The 21,797-nt window shown below is 32.2% G+C and overlaps 1 protein-coding gene across 7 annotated transcripts in view; it reads left to right on the top strand.

Annotated features, from left to right (window-relative positions):
• Ascc3 (activating signal cointegrator 1 complex subunit 3) overlaps positions 1-21,797 on the top strand; it is a 355,403-nt gene that overhangs the window by 269,877 nt on the left and 63,729 nt on the right. For all 7 annotated transcript variants that reach the window (XM_048814551.1, XM_048814518.1, XM_015499653.2 and 4 more), the window contains 3 exons: positions 1,028-1,153; positions 9,909-10,020; positions 10,212-10,346. In XM_048814551.1, coding sequence (XP_048670508.1) covers positions 1,028-1,153; positions 9,909-10,020; positions 10,212-10,346 — 373 coding nt within the window. The remainder of the gene's footprint in view (positions 1-1,027; positions 1,154-9,908; positions 10,021-10,211; positions 10,347-21,797) is intronic.

Genomic DNA, 21,797 nt, shown 5'->3' with positions numbered 1-21,797 from the left:
GTGTGTGTGTGTGTGTTCAATGCATTGAACCTGGGGGATATACCACGGACTTACATTCCCATCCTTTTTTTTTTTTTTTAATTTTCAGACAAGGTTTTGCTATGTTGCCCAGGCTGGTCTCAAACTTGTGATCCTCCTACCTCAGTCTCCTGAGTCACTGAGATTATGTGGGTGTAGCACCATTCTTAACCTTTTGTGTGTTGTATATAAGAAAATAAAATGAACTTTTTTGCAAGTGTTTCACCACATCTGAAAATCTTCGTATATTCCACAATACCTAATATAATAATGTCTTCTTATATATCCAGGCACTTAATGTTCACCAAATAAATTTTTTAAAAAATCTTTGCTCACGCCTCTCTCCTATCATCCCTTTCTTGCCAACGCTCCTTTAATCTGTCCCAGTATTTATTCCATACCCTCTCGAGTACTTTATAAGTATGCTTTTCCTGTTGTCTGGTCTTACCCTCTCTCTTGACTCTTCTTCTGAAAGTTACTAGTTTACTTCCTGTCAGCCTATGTTTATTTTCCATCTAGTAATTTATTTCCCTAGAATGACTTGTAGCAGTAAGTGCCTCCTATTGCATACCTACAATATGACTACTAGTAATGGCTTTCAACAAGTTATTATTACTTAGTTTATTCTAGGAAAATATCATATTATTGTAGTATTTTTGTGAGACTCTGTCTCTCTGGCCCACTTCTTATTCACATTCAAATAAAAAATAACATACTTTTTGAAAAGAAAACAAGCATAAATTTTTATGTGCTAGTTAATAATACAAGTTCCTAAGCTCATAATACTAAGTGATTTTTGTGGTGAAAGGACATTGTAAATGTCCCCCAAATCCCCACAAAATAATTTGGAAAGAATTACTCACAAATTATACAATACACAAAATATATAAATTACACAAAACACATTTGTATCTTAGAATGTAAAATCTGAGTCTAGACTATTTGAGATAAATTAAGTGTACTTTGTTTAATGGTCATACTTATTTTCCATGCCTTATCCACTATGCAGCTTATTAGGAGTGCTATCTGACCATTTAAATGCAGAGATCGCTGGTGGTACAATAACATCTAAGCAAGATGCAATGGACTATATCACCTGGACTTACTTTTTCCGACGTCTTATCATGAACCCCAGGTAAGTGCAGGGCTTTTTTGAAAAGAAATTATCTTTTTGTTTTACACTGGAACAAGATGTATTTGAAATTAATAAACTCTAAAATTGAATACATACAAAAAAAGTTAGAACTTTGGACTTTGTAGGTCTATGGATTTGTCCAAAAAAGTCAGATTTGTCCAAAAATTCTGATGTAATCGCATTGTATTATATCAAAAATCAATTGGTTATGTGTTTTTGATAACTTCACTTATTTTAATTATCTTAAAGATATTTTGAAGAGTTTGCTGTTTAGTTGGGAGTCAATACATCTGAAGCCCTTTGGAAATGTGTGAAACTATGGTAGTGAAAAAATTAGAGATGGGGTTGTGGCTCAGTGATAGAGCACTTACCTTGCATGTGTGAGGCATTGGGTTCAATCCCCAGCACCCACATAAAACAACTAAACAAAATAAAGGTATTGTGTTCATCTACAACTAAAAATATTTTTAAAAATTTAAATTGGGGAGTGGTAGATAATTTTTATTCTTGACAGTATGTTATATCTTCATTTAGCCCCTGCTATTATCTAATATCATGCTAAACGCTTAGATGTAAAGATAAGTATAACATCCCCTATCTTCAAGTACTGATGGTATAGTATGAAAAAACACATGTATGGAACAGGAGTAGTAATAGGTAGAAAGCATTCAGACAGAAAAATACTGTCAGAGCAAAAAAGTCTCAGGGATTGAGTCAAGTATTTAGAAAATATGAAAAAGATTGATGTACCTTAAGGAATATAGAGATTGTCTTGACAAGAAAGTGTGCGAAGACCAGAGGGTAAAGGATCTGTTGACTGTATATATCTGATCCTATTGGAATCCTAATGGAATGACCCATTAGAAGTTCTTAAACATGGATTGATGTCACCAATTTAGTTTTTATTTCAATACCTATGATACTATAGTAGGGAATCCAATGGAATGGGGAGAAAATATACCAGTTAGGAAGTTATTTAATGATAAGATGAGAACTTTAACATGCAGAGGCAGTGAAGTAAAGGTGGAATTTGAGGGATGTGCTGAAGTAAGAAAAAGAAAATTAAAAAAACATTACAAGGCCTTCAATAGAGAGACCCTAAGATATGATGCTCCACTCTGCTTTTGATGAAGTTACAGTTTTATTTTTTTCACCATCCTTTTGACTACTGCCATATGAACTTCCCACCGTCATTTCAAATGTACCATGTATAAAACTGACTTAATGATAAAATCATCAAAATCCTCCACTAATCCAACTTTATTACTTTTGATAATATTATCACTGTATCTGTTTGCCCTAACTTCACACTCCAGACTTGCATTTTAATTTTCACTCTCCCTTGCAGTTCTCCAACTGCTTAACCTGCTTTTAGTCTATCCCTAATCTAGTCTCATTTGTAAACCATTAAATAGTATTGATCAGAAATTAAATGAATTATACAAGAGTTGGAAGCCAGATGAGGTTAGTTTTCTTTAAAATTAGATAATAAGAAGGAAATTGCCCAGTGTTTACATTTTTTTCAACCATGAGAGTGAAATGAGTCAAGAGCACAGTTGGAAACACCATTCAGAATAGGGGTCCCACAGAGAAGGAACTGGAGTAGGCATCACTCCTGTTGCTCTAGTTAGAAACTGTCTTCTATGTAATAATACTTTGGGTAATAAACAGTAGTAATTAAGAGCAGAACAACGAGCTCAGGGAAGAGACATCACAGTAGACAAAGGATGAAATTTTGAGAGGAAATTATACTAAGCCTCTGTTCCAGGGAATTTCTTGAGTTTTGGCATTTGTATGTCTCCTGCTTACTCATGTTTGTAATCAGTGTAGTCCATGTAAATAAACAAATATTCCTTGGTTCACATTGCCTCCCCTACTTGATATCTGATAGACATCTAAGGAAATTTGGTATTGACAGTATGTTATATCTTCATTTAGTAATGACTTTGCTTAGAGTACTTAGTACATGTGGCAGCTGCTTTTCCTGTCCTCCTACTGCCCATAGGAGGATCAGATGTCCTACCACCGCCACCAAAGGGTTACAATCAATTGAGGGAGACATTAACTCACATACTTCTAAGTAAGAGGTTTCTCTCACTGGTGCTCTTGTGATCACTCTTCTTCGTGCCTACAGTATCTAACCCATCTAGCCCTGGCAGTCTTAAAAGTCCAGTCATACATTGATAAATGCAGCTTGAATTGATTTCCAGGAGGTGAAAGTTTATCTACTCTTGATCATCCATATCATATATATTGGTTCCCTTTAGTAGCTGCCTATGCATATTTTGAGATACCCCTAAAAAAGAATATGCAGTACTCATGTAAATTTTATTTATAAAAAATTACTATAAAAAAAGACCACACAAAGCATCTCAACTTATTTCAAAGTTTAGAGATCAATGCATTCTCAGTACAAAATGTAACAAAATTGAATATCCCCTATGCTAAATGCTTAGGAACAGAAATATTTGGATTTCAGATTTTGGGAGGTTTCGGAATATCTATTTACATATACATAAATGAGATATCTTGGGAATGTGATTCGAGTCTAAACACAAATTCATTTATGTGTCTTAAACTTTATATACTTGCTGAAGGTAAGGTTATTCAGTATGTTTAGTATGCCTGCATTTTGACTGTTACCTTATCACATAAGGTGAGGTGTGGAATTTTCCTCTTGTGACTTTGTATCATTGGTCAAAATATTTTATATTTTGAAGCATTGCAGATTAGGTTTGTTCAATCTGTAAAACCAGAAATAGACAATAAAAAGAATGATAAACAAATTCTAACTATTTGAGACTTTAAAATATTTATTCCAGTGAAAGTTAAAATCAAATAAAAGACTAGAGCTATTAAAAAAAAAAATAATAAGTGTTCCATAGCAAACAAAGCTCCTGGATTCAAACAAAAGCACAGTTCCAAGGAATATTTAGACCTTTAAAGACCTAAAAAATAAAATGATTAAGCATTCATCTCAAAAGAAACTATATGAACAATAGTAGCAGAGCATAAATATAGGAATTTATAAACATAAAATGAAATTAATAAATCAGGAAACAATAATTCTCACTAGCAATTATTATTGAGTGTCTACTGTATTTGAGATGTTATTTCAAGAGCTTAACTCATTTAGTACTGTATGATCTCCCTTCTATATATGAAGGAACTGAAGTAAATGAAAAGTAAGCAACTTTCTCACAATAACACAGCTCATGAGTAGCAGAAGCAATACTGGCATTCCATCACATTTGCTGTCACTGGGCTCATTATCAGATCCAGAACTCAATCATTCACTCCCTGTCCACTTCTCTTCCAGTGCTATGCTGAAAAGTTTCTTGATTTAAACCATATGATACTAATTTTCAGTGTATGACAATCATGTTCATTTGATGCTATCTCCCAAACCATAAATGGTCAGTTTTAATGTGTATACCTTCACATGGAGATAAAAATGGAAAACTGGGCCTAAAATAAGTTTAACAATTTACATATTTTACCTAATAAGCTGTAATCAAATTTTGCTACTTTCTTTCTAATTGACTTTTTAAAAAATTGCCATAAACTTTTGTATGTGGAATTCTAAGTTTCTTTTTCTCCATTTTAATTGACAAATAATATCTATATTTATGGGATAAATGTGAGATATTTCAGTACATGCATACATTGTAAAATGTTTTCTGCATATAAGTGAGGTTATGCAATATTTGTCTCAGTCCCTGACTTATTTCTATTAGCATAACATCCTCTATATTCATTTCATGTTGTTGCAAAAGCAAGCATTTTGTTCTTTTTTATGGCTGAATATATTACATTGTATATATACCACATTTTTTAATCCATTTATCTGTCAATGAACATTTGGATTGTTTCCATAATTTTGCTATTATGGATATAATAATAGCTACAATGAATATGGGGAGTTCCATATACTGATTGCAGTTTCTTTGGGTATATAACCAGTAGTAGGATTGTTGGATCATATAGTAAATCTATTTTTAGTTTTGTTAGGATCCTACATACTGTTTTTCAAAATGTCTTTAGTAATTTAAATTTCTACCAGTATTGCACAAAGGTTCGCTTCACATACTCATGACTGCCTCTTAATTATATTTTTTCATTACTGTGTATGTTAAAATCTTCTTTCCACAAAGCTGCAAGCAAACAAAGGCACAGGAGTTGAGAAAATTGGTAAATTTTTTCTACTTATTTTTCAGATCTACTTAAAGTATTACAAAGGCTAACATCAGTGTCTCAAATGAAAGGCTTGTATTCTGTGTAGTTTTAATTTTTCCTTAATACTCCCTATCATCCAGTGACATAAATTGAGATTTGACCTTTCTTGGGTGGGAAGAGAATATATGCAAGCTCATCTGCCTGCATATGTGTAACAGACAAGTTTATTTAATCATTGAAAAGGAATGCTGTTTTCAAAGTATGGTCACACATAGATAAATAAAGATGACCTGATGTTCCAGCCCCTGTCAGTTGTACTGTAAAGCCCCCATCATACCACATCCAAAGTAAAACTTCTGTTGGTGAAGATTTTGCCCATTGTTCCTCAGCTGCTCATGATTTCTGTTTATATTCCTATGCGTGTGTGTATTTTATATATATATGTGTGTGTGTAGTGTGTGCAAATACATACCTATGTACATATAAGGATATAAATTTTGCATAAATATGTGTGCACACACATACATATATACATTTGCTTGTTCAAATGTATATAAACAGATGTGCTGCTTTCATAAAGTATAATATATTCCAAGTTGAGTTCTGGATTCAATTTGTATTTTCAGTTTTAGTCTTCGTTTTTCCCTTGAGAAAGCTTTTAAATATTTCTAGGGCAAATTTTTGTGATAGTTTCAGCTGTCCCTGCAACCACTTTCATTATTTGTGTCATTATTACTGCTGCATAATCTGAACATAAAAAAACATGGTGCTGTAACAAATGACTTCTCAGTACTGACAGTTATAGCAGCAGCATTTCAATACTGATGAAAAATTTCCCAGCGAGATATCTGGCCAGGTTTACATAAACCAAACAGGAAATGGCTGCCACTATTCACATTAAATCCAAACTGTTTGGTGTAACTTTTGCTATGTTTTACATTACTATAAAATCTCTTTCATTCCCAGTTGATGAAATTTCATCTGTATTAAGGTTGAAAAAAGATAACTTTGAGATTTCATGTCTGGTGTTCTTGTTTGTCCTTTAATAATATCTTGTAAAGATAATTTTTGAAAAGTTGTTCTAGTTTTCGATTGTTTAAATTTTATGAACTTTGTAAATTTTTATGACAGGGAGAGGTTTGTTATGACTTTGTCCCAATGGACTGCTAATAGAAGTTAGCCTGTCTAGCCCATGTGCTAGATGCTTTCAGTATCAAACTGCCTTTGACTTTCACACCTCTCAGGGGACTAGTAATTGTTGTGTTCAAACAGCCTGTAATTGTGATCCCGCTGGCTTTCTCAGTACGCTTCTGGCTATTAGAATCATTAAACAACTCAGCACCTGTTAACAGCATTGTAAATATTCAACCCTGCTTGTGTGCAGGTTGAGTCCAATATACAGAAATCTTACAGAGCTCAGTCTCATAAATTAGAGCTTCTGACAAGTCAATTATTGTGAAACTGGGTTTCTCTGTGAAATAAATGAAATAGCATGCTGACAAAAAGGTAGGCTGTCTGTTTATAGCAAAGGGAAGATAATGACTTGATGATTCAAAGCACTGGGCATGAAACTACATTGTATCCTTTATCTGTAATTAAACAGTTGCATAAATTTTCTGTTTAAACAACCTGTAAATTATAAATTTTATACTGTGGAGAATACAACATGAAAACAGACCTTTTTACTTAGCTGTTGTATGCTTTTTCAAGTTGGTAAAGGGATTATTGAAATGAGTGATAAGTAATATTTTAAGATAAATGCTTATACTTGTTCAGGCTAGAAATTGTATAATAGCTGAAAAGTTCATTCAACAAAAGTAAAGGCCATATTGTGCTGTAAATACAGATCATATAAATCTAAACTCCGTTCTTTACTCACACAAAAGTGTCCAAGTATATGAACTCTAAAGTGCCGAATATATGAACTCTCAAAAATCTATGTGTATCCTAAAAAATAATTTAATTTAAATTTAGTTTTATTATTTTACTATGATTGCAAATTATATAGCTAATTAAGATGTAACATTTTAATTTTAAAGGATTTAAAAATTTTAAGTGACCTTAGCCTTCATTTCAAATGCTAGTAAAGAATATTTGGAAAAGATCAGTGAAGTTCAGTTACCTGAATTGAATTTTGCACCACTTCTTGTAAATTCATTAGGATTTTGGTGAGCAAATTTGGGAATAAAATTTTTAAATGAATATCAATGATTTTTATGCTTTTCTATTCAAATAACTATTAAATTTTAATAAGCTAGATTATTAGTAATATTTTAATAAGGTCATCAGATAGTATGTTATAGAGAGACATAATTTTAGTTGGCTTTTCTTTGTTTTGCCAAATTATGTTTAAATGTTTACACTAACTGTATTATCTAGGTGAAAGCTATTATTGATCATTTAAAAAAAAAAAACAGAAAAAAGTCTCCTAATAGACTTAAACAAACTTTAGAATATTAACCCATCCAAATGCATTTTGTAAGTACAATGAATAAAATAGCATTAAATAAAACATAGTGAATTAAATAAATATTAAAAAGAACTATAATTTTTAAGGAAACTTTTTATTATTAATGGGTTTAACTATTATTAGTAAGCATACCAAGTTTATTTATTCAAGCATAAAATGGCAAAGTTGGCATTCCAGTTATATCTGTGGTAGATTACAATAATCAGCATCATCCATGAGTTTTTTTTTCAAATAACTTAATAAATTTATAAACAAAATGAAATTTTATTTTTTGATAATATTATTTTTTATAATTTTAACTGCATGAAGAATTAGATTCTTATGCTACAAGTGGTACTACTTATACATTATCTTGGGCAAATTTTTACTGGTGTTTTCAATTTAGAATACCTTTATCAACTATGTATTAGTCTAGACAGCTACAAATAGTATTGGAAAATTTATAGGCTCAGTGAGCCAAAAGAATGTGATGTATGAAGTCAACACTTATATTGCAGAAAGTTTGACTGTAAAGTTCACTTCCTGGGGGAAAAAAAAGAAAGGGAAAAAATATCTTTGATAATTTAGAATGACTTTGAGAATCTGTCTCTTTTATGAGGCTATAAAGATCCAAAATTTTTATTTTTACCTCTGAAGCAGAAAACTAAATACTTCAGCTTAGTGATTTTCCAGGGCAAAGGAAATATTTTCTACCTTTTTTCTAATGCTGGTGTTTGTGTTTCACTTTGATATATGCCTAGTTGGGCATAATTTAAACATTTTGTTTAGATTAATGATAGCACTGGGTTTAGTACTTCATTGATAAACACTGCTTTATTTCAGTCCATGACAAGAGGATTTGTTTAGGAAAAGCAATAATTTTTCCACAGACTAAAAGTAACTACTCCTTTTTTCTGAAAAGTTGTTTTACCAAGTAAATTCTATTATCTTATTTATCCTTATTCAGTGAAGATTCTTGAATTTAGAATACTTAGCATTTGAACTAACTTCTCTTTGTAATGGAAATATATCCTGACATGATTTCAGACCTACTTCAATGTAATTTTCATCCTGTACTGTCTTTAAGTCTGTTTCTTTGGAGAAAGGAAAACAAAATCCCCAAAATAGTCATCTGTTCAGATTTTCTATACCTCAGGTATGTTTTCTTTTCGGCTTCTACCATGTGAGATTGCTTAGCACCCTTTTTCACTTTCTGGTCCTATACAGATGTAAAACTGCCGTCATGGATTTTAATGATTGGAACCTGATCTAAGGTTCTAAGACCACTTTCTGCTTCTACTTCTCTATTTACATGAGGACAGGGGAGGTAGGGTATATAAATTCTCCATGCCTACTAGGGTACAGGGTTCATCCAGTAAGAATTAGAAAACTGCCATGACAATGGGTCCTTCACCTTTTGGATCATTTCCCAGGCCCAGATTCTTAGTGATTTGGCAAGAACCTCTCTCTCTGAGTTGTAGGGAAGAGTATTCAGATGAATTGTATGTCCTTAGGATTTTTATTTAGAAAATATATAGAGCTGTGTATATGTATTTTCTATATGTTACAACTTAAAAAGTTTTATTTTTAGCTTGATGATGTCCCTTCTAGTTGTTAGGATTACAGTTGTTCCTTATGCACTAGAGGAACAGTAACTGACTGCATTACCTAGAAGAACTATCACCCATATCACTATTCTATTTTGTAAAATTATTGAGATTAGTTCATATAGTAAAAGGGAACAAGATTTATATATTTACATATATAAATACATTTGCATATATTTCGTGTTTCCAGCTTTCTAAATTCAGGGCATAATTTTGGTGTACACGATTAAACTGACACAATACTAGTTATAACATGGGAAACAATTTCTCTTTAAATGTGATGCAGGATTTTATCTCCTCATCTTATATATTTTTAATGTATTACTATTTTCATCATTGTCAACAAAGCTTCACATGAGACCTTTGATTTGTAAATCAGGAATGATAATTACAGTTGCTTTATTTTTCTGATTTACTGTAAATGTAATTTGTGTTTTTGAAATTCTGAAGAGATCATAAAACTAAGGTGATATTTTTGGTAGAAAATACCTTGATACTAATAATAACCTTGCTTGTTTTCTAGCTACTACAATTTAGGTGATGTGAGCCATGATTCTGTAAACAAGTTTCTGTCCCATCTGATTGAAAAGTCCCTGGTTGAGTTGGAACTTTCCTTCTGTATTGAAATTGGAGAGGTACGACTTGGTTATATATATATATATATTCTAATTGCATAGCTTTTCAAAAATAGGGCTTTTGGTTCTAGTACTGCCAAATTTGTACCAAAACTTTTGCATTAGCAGCCTGCAGTATGAATTATTAGTTTTATGAAGATATGTAATTCCATTGTACTTTTTACTAATGTCATTTTTATCCTTTGGAACAGGATAATCGGAGCATTGAGCCTCTCACATACGGCCGAATTGCCTCCTATTACTATTTGAAGCACCAAACCGTTAAAATGTTCAAGGACCGTTTGAAACCTGAATGCACTATTGAAGAATTGCTGTCAATTCTGAGTGTGAGTTTCATGATATTATTGTATTGTTTCTGTATATTTCAGACTTTCTCTTTTAATTTGTCCTGAGTTTTTGCCATCCAGTTCTTGAAATTTGACAGAAAATGTTCATGAAGTCCTTCCTTCTGTCAAACAAGGCTACTACAAAGTTTCCTGTTTAGACCAATTTCCCCATAAATAAAGGTGATTCCATAATTAATTTATTATTCAAACTTGGATCCTTCTATCAGTGGAAGGGCATTATTAATATTTAAGCCAGAATTAAAGGTAGAAGCTGGACTTTCCTGAGCAAGCCTTTGACATTGTAGCCTCTTTGAATTCAAAACTTTTCCTATTGCTTCTTTTGGATAGTTGCTGTTGAATACTTAACTATGATGTTATTGAAGTTTCTTTACTTAAAGATCTGCATGATTTAAGTCTTCTTAGAATTAATGCCAAGAGAGCTGTTTAAACCCTACTTCCAACCCCACCAAGTCCCTTTCCAAAAAGAAAAAAGAAGTTTCATATGGTAAAAACTATCCTATGACCATTTTTACATTTTTGCTTAGAAGCTAAACAATAGATTTAATATGGAAGTTAACGTTTTTATTACAACTCTTCTCCACCTACCTTTCTACATAGCATACACTTTATTTATCTATTTATTATTTTTTACTTTGTTGAACTGAAGTGTGTTAATTTGCCATTAAACTTTGTTGACATATTAGTCAAAGTGTGTGTGTGTGTGTGTGTGTGTGTGTTTTCATTATTTTATTCTTCAGGTGTACTGATGCTTTTTAAAAAAAAAAGTTAACCCCATTCGAGTATAACATTTTTAAGGTGTTTCTCATCTAAATTCACTGATTCTTTGGTAGTTTGCTTATTAAATTTTTTTCCTTTCTCTCCTATTGCTTTGTTATTCATAATGAACGTTGATATCCCACTCACAGATTTTTAATTTCTCAATTCTTTCCCTCTAAGAAACTTCTGTGTAGATTTTATGCCTACCATAAGGCCTGGAATATTATAATGAATCAGAACATGTTTATTAATGAATCAGTTGATGGATGGAAAGATGGATGAATTGATGCTGTATAAATTAGATTTTTGCTGTGTGTAGAAAAGAATATGATTTTAAATATATGATGCAGCTATCAAAAACATTGGTCTTTGAGAAATTAAAAGTTTATTTCTGAGAGTATTTAAAAATGTGGTGAATTTTTTTAGATTCCCTAAGGATGAGATTGTGTTGTCTCCTACACAAAGATTCATAAAAATCGGATTTCTCTGGTGAGAAGACTATTAGAAAACTGCCATGACAATGGATTTAGAATGTTGTTAATGATTTTGGGTGTACATTTTAATTTACTCTCTCAGATTTGAGAATATAATTTTTATTTCATATTGTCTTAGTCCATTTTGTATTGCTATAACAAATACCCAAGTCAACCCATTTTGGTCATAATGGCCATTTTGTCTCATGATTTTGGGACTAAAATTTCCATACTAACATGGCAAATGCAGCACATATTTGAAGTATATGCAAGACCTGTGAGGGATATATGTAGAAGAGACCAAGCACATGGAATGACCACACATTATAGACACCTTTTCTTAAAATAACTTACCAGGTCCTGTGAAAACTATCCCACTTCTATAATACAGGCATTAATCCCCACCAAGACTGGTACTCCATGATCTCCTCCCATCAGGTCCCACTTCTTAAGGTCTCAACACATTTTATACTATTACATTATTTTAAAATATGTCACAGATTAATTTAACCAGTTGCTACCCTATTGTGCTAAAGAAGAAACAGAAGTGATTCCTTCACTCTATTTTTTAAGATTTTTTTTAAATTCTTATTTTTAGTTGTTTATGGACCTTTTTTTTTATTTATTGATATGTGGTGCTGAGAATCGAACCCAGTGCCTCAAGCATGCTAGGCAAGTGCTCTGCCGCTGAGCCACAACCCAGCCCCTTCACTCTATTTTTGATGCACCTTATTTAACTTCTTTCTATTCTGCCTCTTTACTACCCTAACTAGTCTCTACTGAATCCTCTTCTACTTGTTCTATTTCAAGATTGATTAGTTTCCTAAAATGAGTAAAAACTGATGGTATTTTTCTGTGTCTGGCTTGTATGACTTAATATAATGACCTCCAGTTCCATCCATGTTGCTACAAATAGCAGGATTTCATTCTTTTTATGGTGGAATAGCATTCCATGGTATACAATTCCATTGTATGCCATTGTGTACCACATTTTCTTTATCCATTTATCCACTGAAGGGTATCTGGGTTGATTTCATATTTTGGCTGTTGTGAACAGTACTACAGAAAACATGAGAGTGGACAAATCTTCTTGGTATAATGATTTCATCATCTTTAGGTATACACATGGTAGTGGAATTGCTGGATCATTTGGTAATTCTGTTTTAAGTTTTTTGAGGACTATGCTTACTGTTTTTTCAATAATGGCTATGCTAATTTATATTATAACCAACAATGTGTAAGAGTTTCCCTTTTCTGCATTTTTTTCAGCATTTATTTTTTGTCTTTTCTATATTAAACACACAACTTCTTTTTAAGTAGAGATATAATTATTTTAACTTTATAATATTTATCAGATGCTACCTTTTCTTTCAAAAATTAAAGAAAGGATTTAACCAGGTCACCTTATCATATACTTTCTTTCAGTGTTTTGGGCACTGCAAGCTTCTATTTTTAAGCATTCCATAGCAGAAAGTACATAGACAGGTTTGGTAAAAATTCCATGTAGATCCATTCATACCTCATCATATACATTTTTTTCTCTTATAAAACCTCTTTTGAGGCTTCTGTTTTCACTTTTCTTTCCTTGAAGTCTTCTCTTTCTGTCTTGCATTTTTTGATGCTATGTTTTTTCCTCTATCAGTAGGATGGGTGGAATCAATCTAGTAGTTTCCAGAGTGGTATTATATTAATATCATGCTATTGACCAGTCAGAGGTGACAGCAACAGGTAGAGTCTGAGTTTACAGATAAAACTGAATTCTTCCAGATATAAGGATTTAATAATCAAGTTCTTAGCAAAAAGCGATTTTTCTAAAGAAATTACTTAAGAGTATGTTGAAGCTGATTTATTCTTTATATGTTATTTCCATTTTTTCATATTAAATATCTTAGCCACCCTCTTACCCACAAACAGTATAATGATTCATAAAAAAATATTATTTCATATCTTCACTGTGTAAGTCACTTTCTGAGGTTAGGGTATAGAACAGTTAATATTATTGACAAGCTTCCTATATAAATGTGTGTTTGTATGTGTGTGTGTTTCTATATACTAATACATAGAAAAACTGAGTCATGGTGATAAACCATGGAAGGCACTTGTGTATTGCTGATGACTCCTGTCATCAGCTCACTGTGATGCTCTAAGAATTGCAGTATAATGTTGCTCATAATTTAAAAAGAATATCTAAAAACAAAGCAAGGTGTAGTATTCTGTCCTTCATGTTAATCTTCTCTTTACAGAGTAGATTTACTATATATATATTTCTGTTAGTCTCACATTAAATAGACCTCAAGAAGAAAATCTGAATGGCCCAAAGTGAGCTACTCGAATGATAGAAGATGTGTGAGTAGAGCCCTTTTAGTCTGAACAACAAAGGCTTTGAGGCAGTATAACCAAAATTAAAATAATGAGTCATTTGAATAGAGGCCTCTTTGTGTCTTGAACACAAATAACAAAAAGTGTGACTTTTTCACAGTTGATGGGTGGTTCTATCTGATTCTCAGAGAACTTAATATTTCAATTGATGAATATAGGCCAAAAATGTATTTTAAAAAGGTTGGAATAAATTTATTGAAACCTGCTAAAGAACCAAAAAGGAAATTGTGTTAGCCCCATTGTTATGAGATTCATTTCTCTGAAGACCAAAGAAGGCATAGATCCATATTGGACCTTCTTGGTCTTTGCATGGTTTATTCTCTTGGCCCTCTAGGTACTTAGGAATCTTTTTTATTCTCCAGAATATTATGAACTTTTTTTTCTTTTTGGCAAGTTGTTGTACTTTCGGGTACTAATTCTGGCTGATTGTTACTTTATTATATGAAAATCTTTATTCCAGCCAACATTGAAAATGAATAGACTTCGGCTAATACATTTTTTTCTCTTGTAAAACCTCTTTTGAGGCTTCTGTTTTCACTTTTCTTTCCTTGAAGTTAAACTCTTTCTGTCTTGCATTTTTTGATACCATTATCTTTAAGTGATAGTAAGATATTCTATTCTAGGTATAAGGCCAAAGATCATACTGGGGCTATTTCTTTTCTTTCTCTTTATTAATTGCATTCTACAGTTGTAACCCACTTAGTTAAATCTTGTCTTTCCAAAACATCCATTAAAAAATAATTTTTATTGAGCACCTGTCATGTTCCAGAAATTTTATATACATTATTTATAAGCATCAAACAACCCTTCATGGTAAGTGTTAACATACAGATAATGAGGTTGAATTATAATAAAATGAAGGTATTTTGTGTCATATAGAAAGATACATGTTAGAATTTTTTCTCCTATGCCTACCCTTCTTTTTCTCCTTGATATATCTTATCTGTGACTCAATTCTAAGCATATATGCTTTTAAAAAATAAAGAATGGAAGTTGCTTTTAAAATTTATACCTAGAATCATAGGTATTAAAAGCAGATATTAATTACCTGAAAAAATAATTATTTCAGCATTCTTTATTGGAGACATATATTTTACATTTTAAAGGATCTGATGCTATTTTGAAAAGGCTAGGTATTCTGAAAGAACCCTTGCCAAGTTTTTTTCAACACCATGCATTAATAAGCTTCATAATGAAGGCAGCTGCTTCACACCTCTATTGTTAACCAGTGACATTACATCTGTCTGGCTCCATTGATGCCCTCCTCCTACTTATTGAAGCATTTAGCAGTTTTGGCAACAGGGATTATATGGCTTGGAGTTAGTAGTCTAATTAGATATAAGTGAAAATCCTGAGGGAAAAGAACATTTAAAAAGAATCTCTTAATGATGTTGGCACTGAAAGCCCAAGTCTAGAGTAGAAAGTATTTGTCATCATGGCAAATCAGGACTTTGATATGTTCAGAAAACTTTTAGAAAGCAACCTATTTTAAAACAGTAATAGAAATAAAAAGCTTTCAAAGCCAGAGAAAATCTTCTTTGGACATATTTTTCAGAGTATGATTGCTATAGTAATAATAATTTGGAAAGAAAGCAAAATATGCCCCAAGTATATTTATGTCTCCAAAATTTTCAATAGTTTTTATCTGTTACTGGTCTTATGACTAGACAGAAACATGAGATTATACTTATATATCAAACGTGGGATTATAGTTATATATCAAATATACAATTTGAAAAGCTGTGAAATTCTTATTTTCCAATAAAGACTTATTTTATTGACTAAAGGAATGGATTTCATGTGTTAATGTAAAACAGAAAAATTCCAAATTTAGAAGAGTATCAGAGCAACATGATTTTTATGTATCAATAAATTTCCAATTTGACAGTACTGCTTTCTCTAAAAATATATTGATTCTTTGCTATGCCCATGTATATTACATTTTTAATAATGTGACATACTTAATGCTTGAATTTTGTAATGTTTAGGGCAAAACTACAAATTTTTTGATTGCAAACTGAACAAATACATTTCTCAAACATGAGATTGAGAAAATAAACGAGATTTTTTTTTTTAAAGAGAGAAATTTAAAACTAAATAAAAAGAACAAGCCAGTTATAAATAGTACTGGTAGGGGACCCAGCATGTAAAATTAAAGAGTTCATTAAAGGAAAAATGAAAGAAAGGAAAGGTTAACTGAGTAACAGTGAACACCACCAACCTCATGGCCTTCCATTTCCAAATAACCCCATGACAATCACAGAATCCCATCTGCTACTTTGAGGGAGGAAACCTGATGGGATATTTTCCAGGGCTTGTGAGAAGAGCTTCTCTAACCCTCAGGCTGGGGAGCTGCCTGGCATCTTTTGGAGAAGCACAGATGGCAAATATCTTGAAAAAAAAAATTATCTTTGCTCTTGGTCCCTTTCCTTTGAGACCTTTCTTATTCTCTGTTATTCCTTAGTTTCTCCCAGCATTCTATACTTACAGTGTTCCTGATAAAAGGCCTTAATCTCAAGTAAGTCTGTTGTGATTTAGAAGAAGACACTAAAGGTTTTTAAACTCTTATGTTTTGATGAGCATAAAATGTGTTTGTGATACTACTTTGAATTTGCACTGTTACATCTTTGTTTCTTTTTTCTTTTCCTAATTACTCTTGGTGTCCTAAGTGATCATCAGCATTCTACATGTTGGTGATTAAATAGGATTGTTAATTTAAAAATGAGCTTAAATATAAAAGTATAAATAGACTTACTGTTTCTTCACTGTCACATAGTTTACCTTTTTTACTTAAAAAAGTATTGCCTAAAATGACACAGAATGGAAAAATAATTTTAAAAACAAAATGCCAACTGTATTCCCAACAGTGAATTAGTATCTCACAGAAACTTAAATATCTTCTTTCCCTTTAATAGTGTGTACTTTTTTCTTTTTTGAATATTATTTTTCCCTTTTATCTAAATTTATAAAGCAAAGTACATAAAAAGTATACACCCATAATCTTCTCAGCCTAAACTGTAAAAAATAGTTTGTCACAGTTCATTAAGATTTGCTAACGGTTCTATCCAGTACTAATATTTAAGGCACTTGGAAAATACCAAATAAATAGAAGACATATTCATATTTTTCAAGAATAATCATCCTAGAGCCCAAGAAACCTAGTGATCACAAAGGAGCAGAGTTGTGTTTGTCTCCATGCTGTTGCTGCTTGATACTGCTTCACATGTGCCTGGAAGTATTTCGTCCTGCTTACAGCATTTAAGGCAAAAGACTTGCTCACGTTGTCCTCTCTCCAGTAGTTAGTTACAAGCCTGGCAGGGATGAATCCACAAATACCTGGGAGTCATATAAGAACTTTTACAGAGGGAACCACTGTTTAGACATTTCTAAGTTACAAATATCTTGAATGGTTTTATATGATTTAAGTTATAAAACTATACTAGTTTTCTTTCTAGGGAAGGAACAGTATCATGAATAATTTGGCAAAATAAGTCACTATTTATTTGCTTATTTTTACACAGATTATTGAGGAGTGAGCACTTATCAAACTGTTCACTCATTGAAAGTGTATAATCTATTGGTTTTTAGTATGTTCACAGAATTGTCACTACAGTCAATTGTAGAATAGTCTCATCACCCAAGAAAGAAACATAAATAACAGTCATTCCCAGTTTCTCTCTTCTCATTGTCTCCTCACCAGCCCTAAGCAATCTACTTTCTACCTCTCTATATTTGTCTATTCTAGACTTATTTTTCCTCTTATCTAATTGTAATGAGCTCTCTTTTGACCAACAATTCCCTTTCTCCCACCCTTAATCATCCAAGTCTCTGATAACCATCATTCTACTCTGTCCTTTTAAGTGAGATCTCCTGGCTTATTTCATTTAACATAATGTTCTCCAGCTTTATCCACATTGTTACAAATGACAAAATTTCCTTATTTTTTAAGGATGAATAGTATCCCTATGTGTATATCCCACATTTTCTTTATCTATCATTGATGGCCTCCTAGGTTGAGTCCATGTCTTCGCCATTGTGGATAGTGCTGCAATAAATATGAGAATGAAGATATCTCTTTGACATACTGATTTCATTTTCTTTGACTATCTGCCAAGTAATGAGAGTGCCCGATTATAAATATAGTAATTGTGTTTTTAATATTTTGAGGAAATTACATATTATTTTCCATAATGACTGTACTAATTTACATCCTACAATGTGTAAATTGGTTTTATTTTCAGATAATTTGCTATTGGTGTATAGAATGCTTTGAGTTTTATATGTCAATGTTTATTTTGAAACTTTACCTGACTGGTTAGTTAGATCTAACAATTTTTGCTGGAATCACTAGAGCTTTCGATTTATAAAGGTCATATCAACTTCAATTTAGATGTCTTTTATTTCTTTCTCTTGCTTAATTTATCTGGCCAGGACTTCAGCATTATGTTTAATAGAAGTGGCAAAAGTGGGCATTCTTTTTTGGGAATATTCTTATTTATCATTAGTAGTTAACTCTCTGCTTAGCTTAATGTTATTATCTTTTAGAATTGTCTATTATTTCTGTTTAGCTTAATGTTATAACCATTTAGAATTGTCAGTAAATAACTATATTGGGAAAATAAAAATTATTTTGTACTGAAAATAAGAGTATGATCTTGCTGAGAATAAAATCTGTCCCAATTTAACCATTTCTTAGTCTACTTTGGATAAGCAAAGCATTGTTAGATTTTTTAAAATACATGAGTCACAAGGACACTAACAATGAACACTAACAATGAATAAAACATTTTAAAATCTAATTTTCACATGCTGGATATTGGTTTCTGATTAAAGTAATTCTGATTTTGTCCCAACATTTAATTATACTAAAATTATTTTTAGGGTATCTTCAGTCCAGCTGGTGGAGCAGTTCAGAAATCCAAGTTACCTCCTTCCATCATTAATAATAGTGATTATAACTGTTTCAAAAGGTCATGCTGGTTCATGTCTTAAAAAAACATATATTACCAATAAAAATAATATTAGGATATATTGCAATTATAAAACCTAATATCCTGCCATTTAGTCTCAGAAAGCAGCCAAGTAGGTAATTAAGTATGACCTTAACATCTTTTCAAACCCTGAATCAGTTTCACCAATCCTATAATTTATTATTTTGAAAAGAATTTTAAGGGGCTGGGGTTGTGGCTTAGCGGTAGAGCGCTTGCCTCGCATGTACAAGGCCCTGGTTCGATCCTCAGTACCACATAAAAATGAAATAAAGGTACTGTGTCCAACTACAACTAAAAAATAAATATTTTTTAAAAAAAGAATTTTAAAAAGGAAAAATAATCACAGAAATACCCCTTGATGCTTAGGGAAAGATAACCTTTTATGTTAAATAGAATGCCAGGCTTTTTCTTTTTTTTTTTTTTCTCACCTTTATTGCATTCATTTACTTTTTTTTTTTTATGCAGTGCTGAGGATCAAACCCAGGGCCCCAAGAATGCTAGGCAAGCGCCCTACCGCTGAGCCACAACCCTAGCCCCCAGGCTTTTTCTTTATGTAACAATGTAGATAAGTACAACACAATTTTTTTTTACAAAACTAATAACAGTTGGAGACAAAAGTTTTGTGAATTCTTTTTTATATATTTAAAAACAAGACATTATGTTTAGTCATATTCTTTACTATTGCTTTATATGTATTATTATTTTTATAATTTATAATTATATTTTTATAATTTTTACCACAACTACCCTTCATTTGTTTCTTATTCTCAGCTAGATTTCCTTACACTTAATAAATAATGGTGACTTCTTCATAGGATGGTTAAAGAAGGTTTTTCTGAAAAGATGGTATTAGAAGAAAGAACTGAATGATATAAAGGAGCAAGTCATGAGAAAGCCCTGTTAAAGAGATTACAGGCACAGGGAAAGTAAATATAAAGGAAGCAGGGAACTACTTGGCACTTTGAGACAGTAGCAGAAAACCCAGTCTGCTTGAGATTAGAGTGAGCACTGGGAAGTCATGATAGGCACAGCCAAGGCCATCTAGGACCACCATCAGTAGTTTGGGTTTTATCCTGTGTGTTGAAGGAAACTGGAGAGATTTTAATCAGACGAATGATGTGATATTCATACTGAAAAAGCCTCTCTGTCTTAGTAGAAAACTGGCTATTATAAAAGTGTAGTTCAGAGAAGATGGTGGCTTGAGTAGAATGTTCAGAAGTTGAAATGGTTTACAGTAATCAGTCTCAGGAAGTTTTAAAGATAGAACCAACAAGAATTAATAATAGATTAATTGTAAGTAAAGAAAATAAACAATACGGTGCTTAGGTTTGAACCAGAGCAACTCAGTGAGAAAGAATACTATTTATCAAGGTTGAGAACACTGGGTGAAAACAGAGAATATGTTTATTTGGGGGAAGTCTGATGGCAGCCATATGGATAATATTTAGTATTTCAAAGTCACAGTGTTGGTTGAAATGGCCTGAGCAGTAAGTGTTAATGAGTGATCTGAAGACTGAGTTTTGGGAAGTCTAGCATGTAGAGGTTGGGGAGAGGGAGGAGAGGAGGTACATCCACAAACAAAAATGAATGCAGAAAGATGAGTGAGAAGGAAGAGTTCCAGAAGAGTGCATTTTCCTGAAAGCCAAGTGGGAAAAAGTACCTCAAGAAGTGGATGAGAATTAACTGAGTTAAAGATACATGGTGTATAGTTAGATGAGTGCTGTGATTAACCATTCAACTAGATGTCTTTAATGGGTAAATTCAGTGGAGTGGTAGAAACAAAATGTTTATTGGAGAAGACTCAAGAGAGAAGGAAAGAAAGTAGAGACAGTAAAATCAGCTAATCTTACATGGAGCTTTATGAGGACGATAATATGGAATCAATTTTCTTTTATTATTTCTTTTTTGTTGGGCTTTTTTAAGATGTTGCAAAATATTTGTATGCCGACAGAAACAGTCCTATAGTGTGTAGGAAAATTATGCAAGAAGGAGCCAAGTCCTGAAGAAGGCAAAAGGAAAAGGAAAATCAATGCATAAATGAAAGAAATGGCCTTACCTAACTACAAGCAGAGACAATTTACCTGTTGAGTAGTGGGATGATGAAGAAATTCTCTTCTGTTCTGATTTTTTCATAAGCTACAAAAGTAGGTCATCAGCTGAAACTGAGGTGAACAAAGACTGGTAAAAGTAGGAAGACACCATATTAGTAGACTGATTGAGGTGGCCCTAGTGTGACAGTATTAATATGGCATTTGAATTTTGGAAACATGGGTTCACATCTTAGCATGACCATTTAAACTTCCTTGTATAAATGACAAATCATTTAATTTCTCTAAACCTCGGTTTTCTCATTCATTTAAACAGTGCAGCTATATCTGTCCTGCATTTTTCTAATGAGGCAATTAGACAATTAATATGTAAATGCTTATAAATCACTATACACATTTAAGAGATTCTTGTTAGAACATATCTGACCTTGATCTACTTATATTTTTTCTTTGTTTGGGTATGTGTTTAGGTTTGGATTTGATGCTGTTTTTTGCTTTTGTTTTGTATTCCAAGTTCTTGTTCTAGGCACCTTTACATTTTCTAGGGATTCAGAGCATTTTGTCTCTCTAGTCAGAAGGGCAGCCTGTTTGTACTCACACTAAGAAACTTTTTATTTTTTTGCTAGTGGCTTTGAGGAATAAAGGGGACTACCGGGTTTTATGTCCCTTATAATCTCAAGTAATCTTTGATCTTCAGAGCATCCTTGGTGTTTAATTGTTGCCGTTTTTACCTAAAATATGATAATTTCATCTGATTGATTTTGGTATCTTGATCACAGTGTC

Source organism: Marmota marmota, unplaced genomic scaffold, assembly GCF_001458135.2.
Source record: "Marmota marmota marmota unplaced genomic scaffold, marMar, whole genome shotgun sequence".
Lineage (NCBI taxonomy): Eukaryota > Metazoa > Chordata > Mammalia > Rodentia > Sciuridae > Marmota > Marmota marmota.
This window is presented reverse-complemented; position numbering and strand designations above follow the sequence as displayed.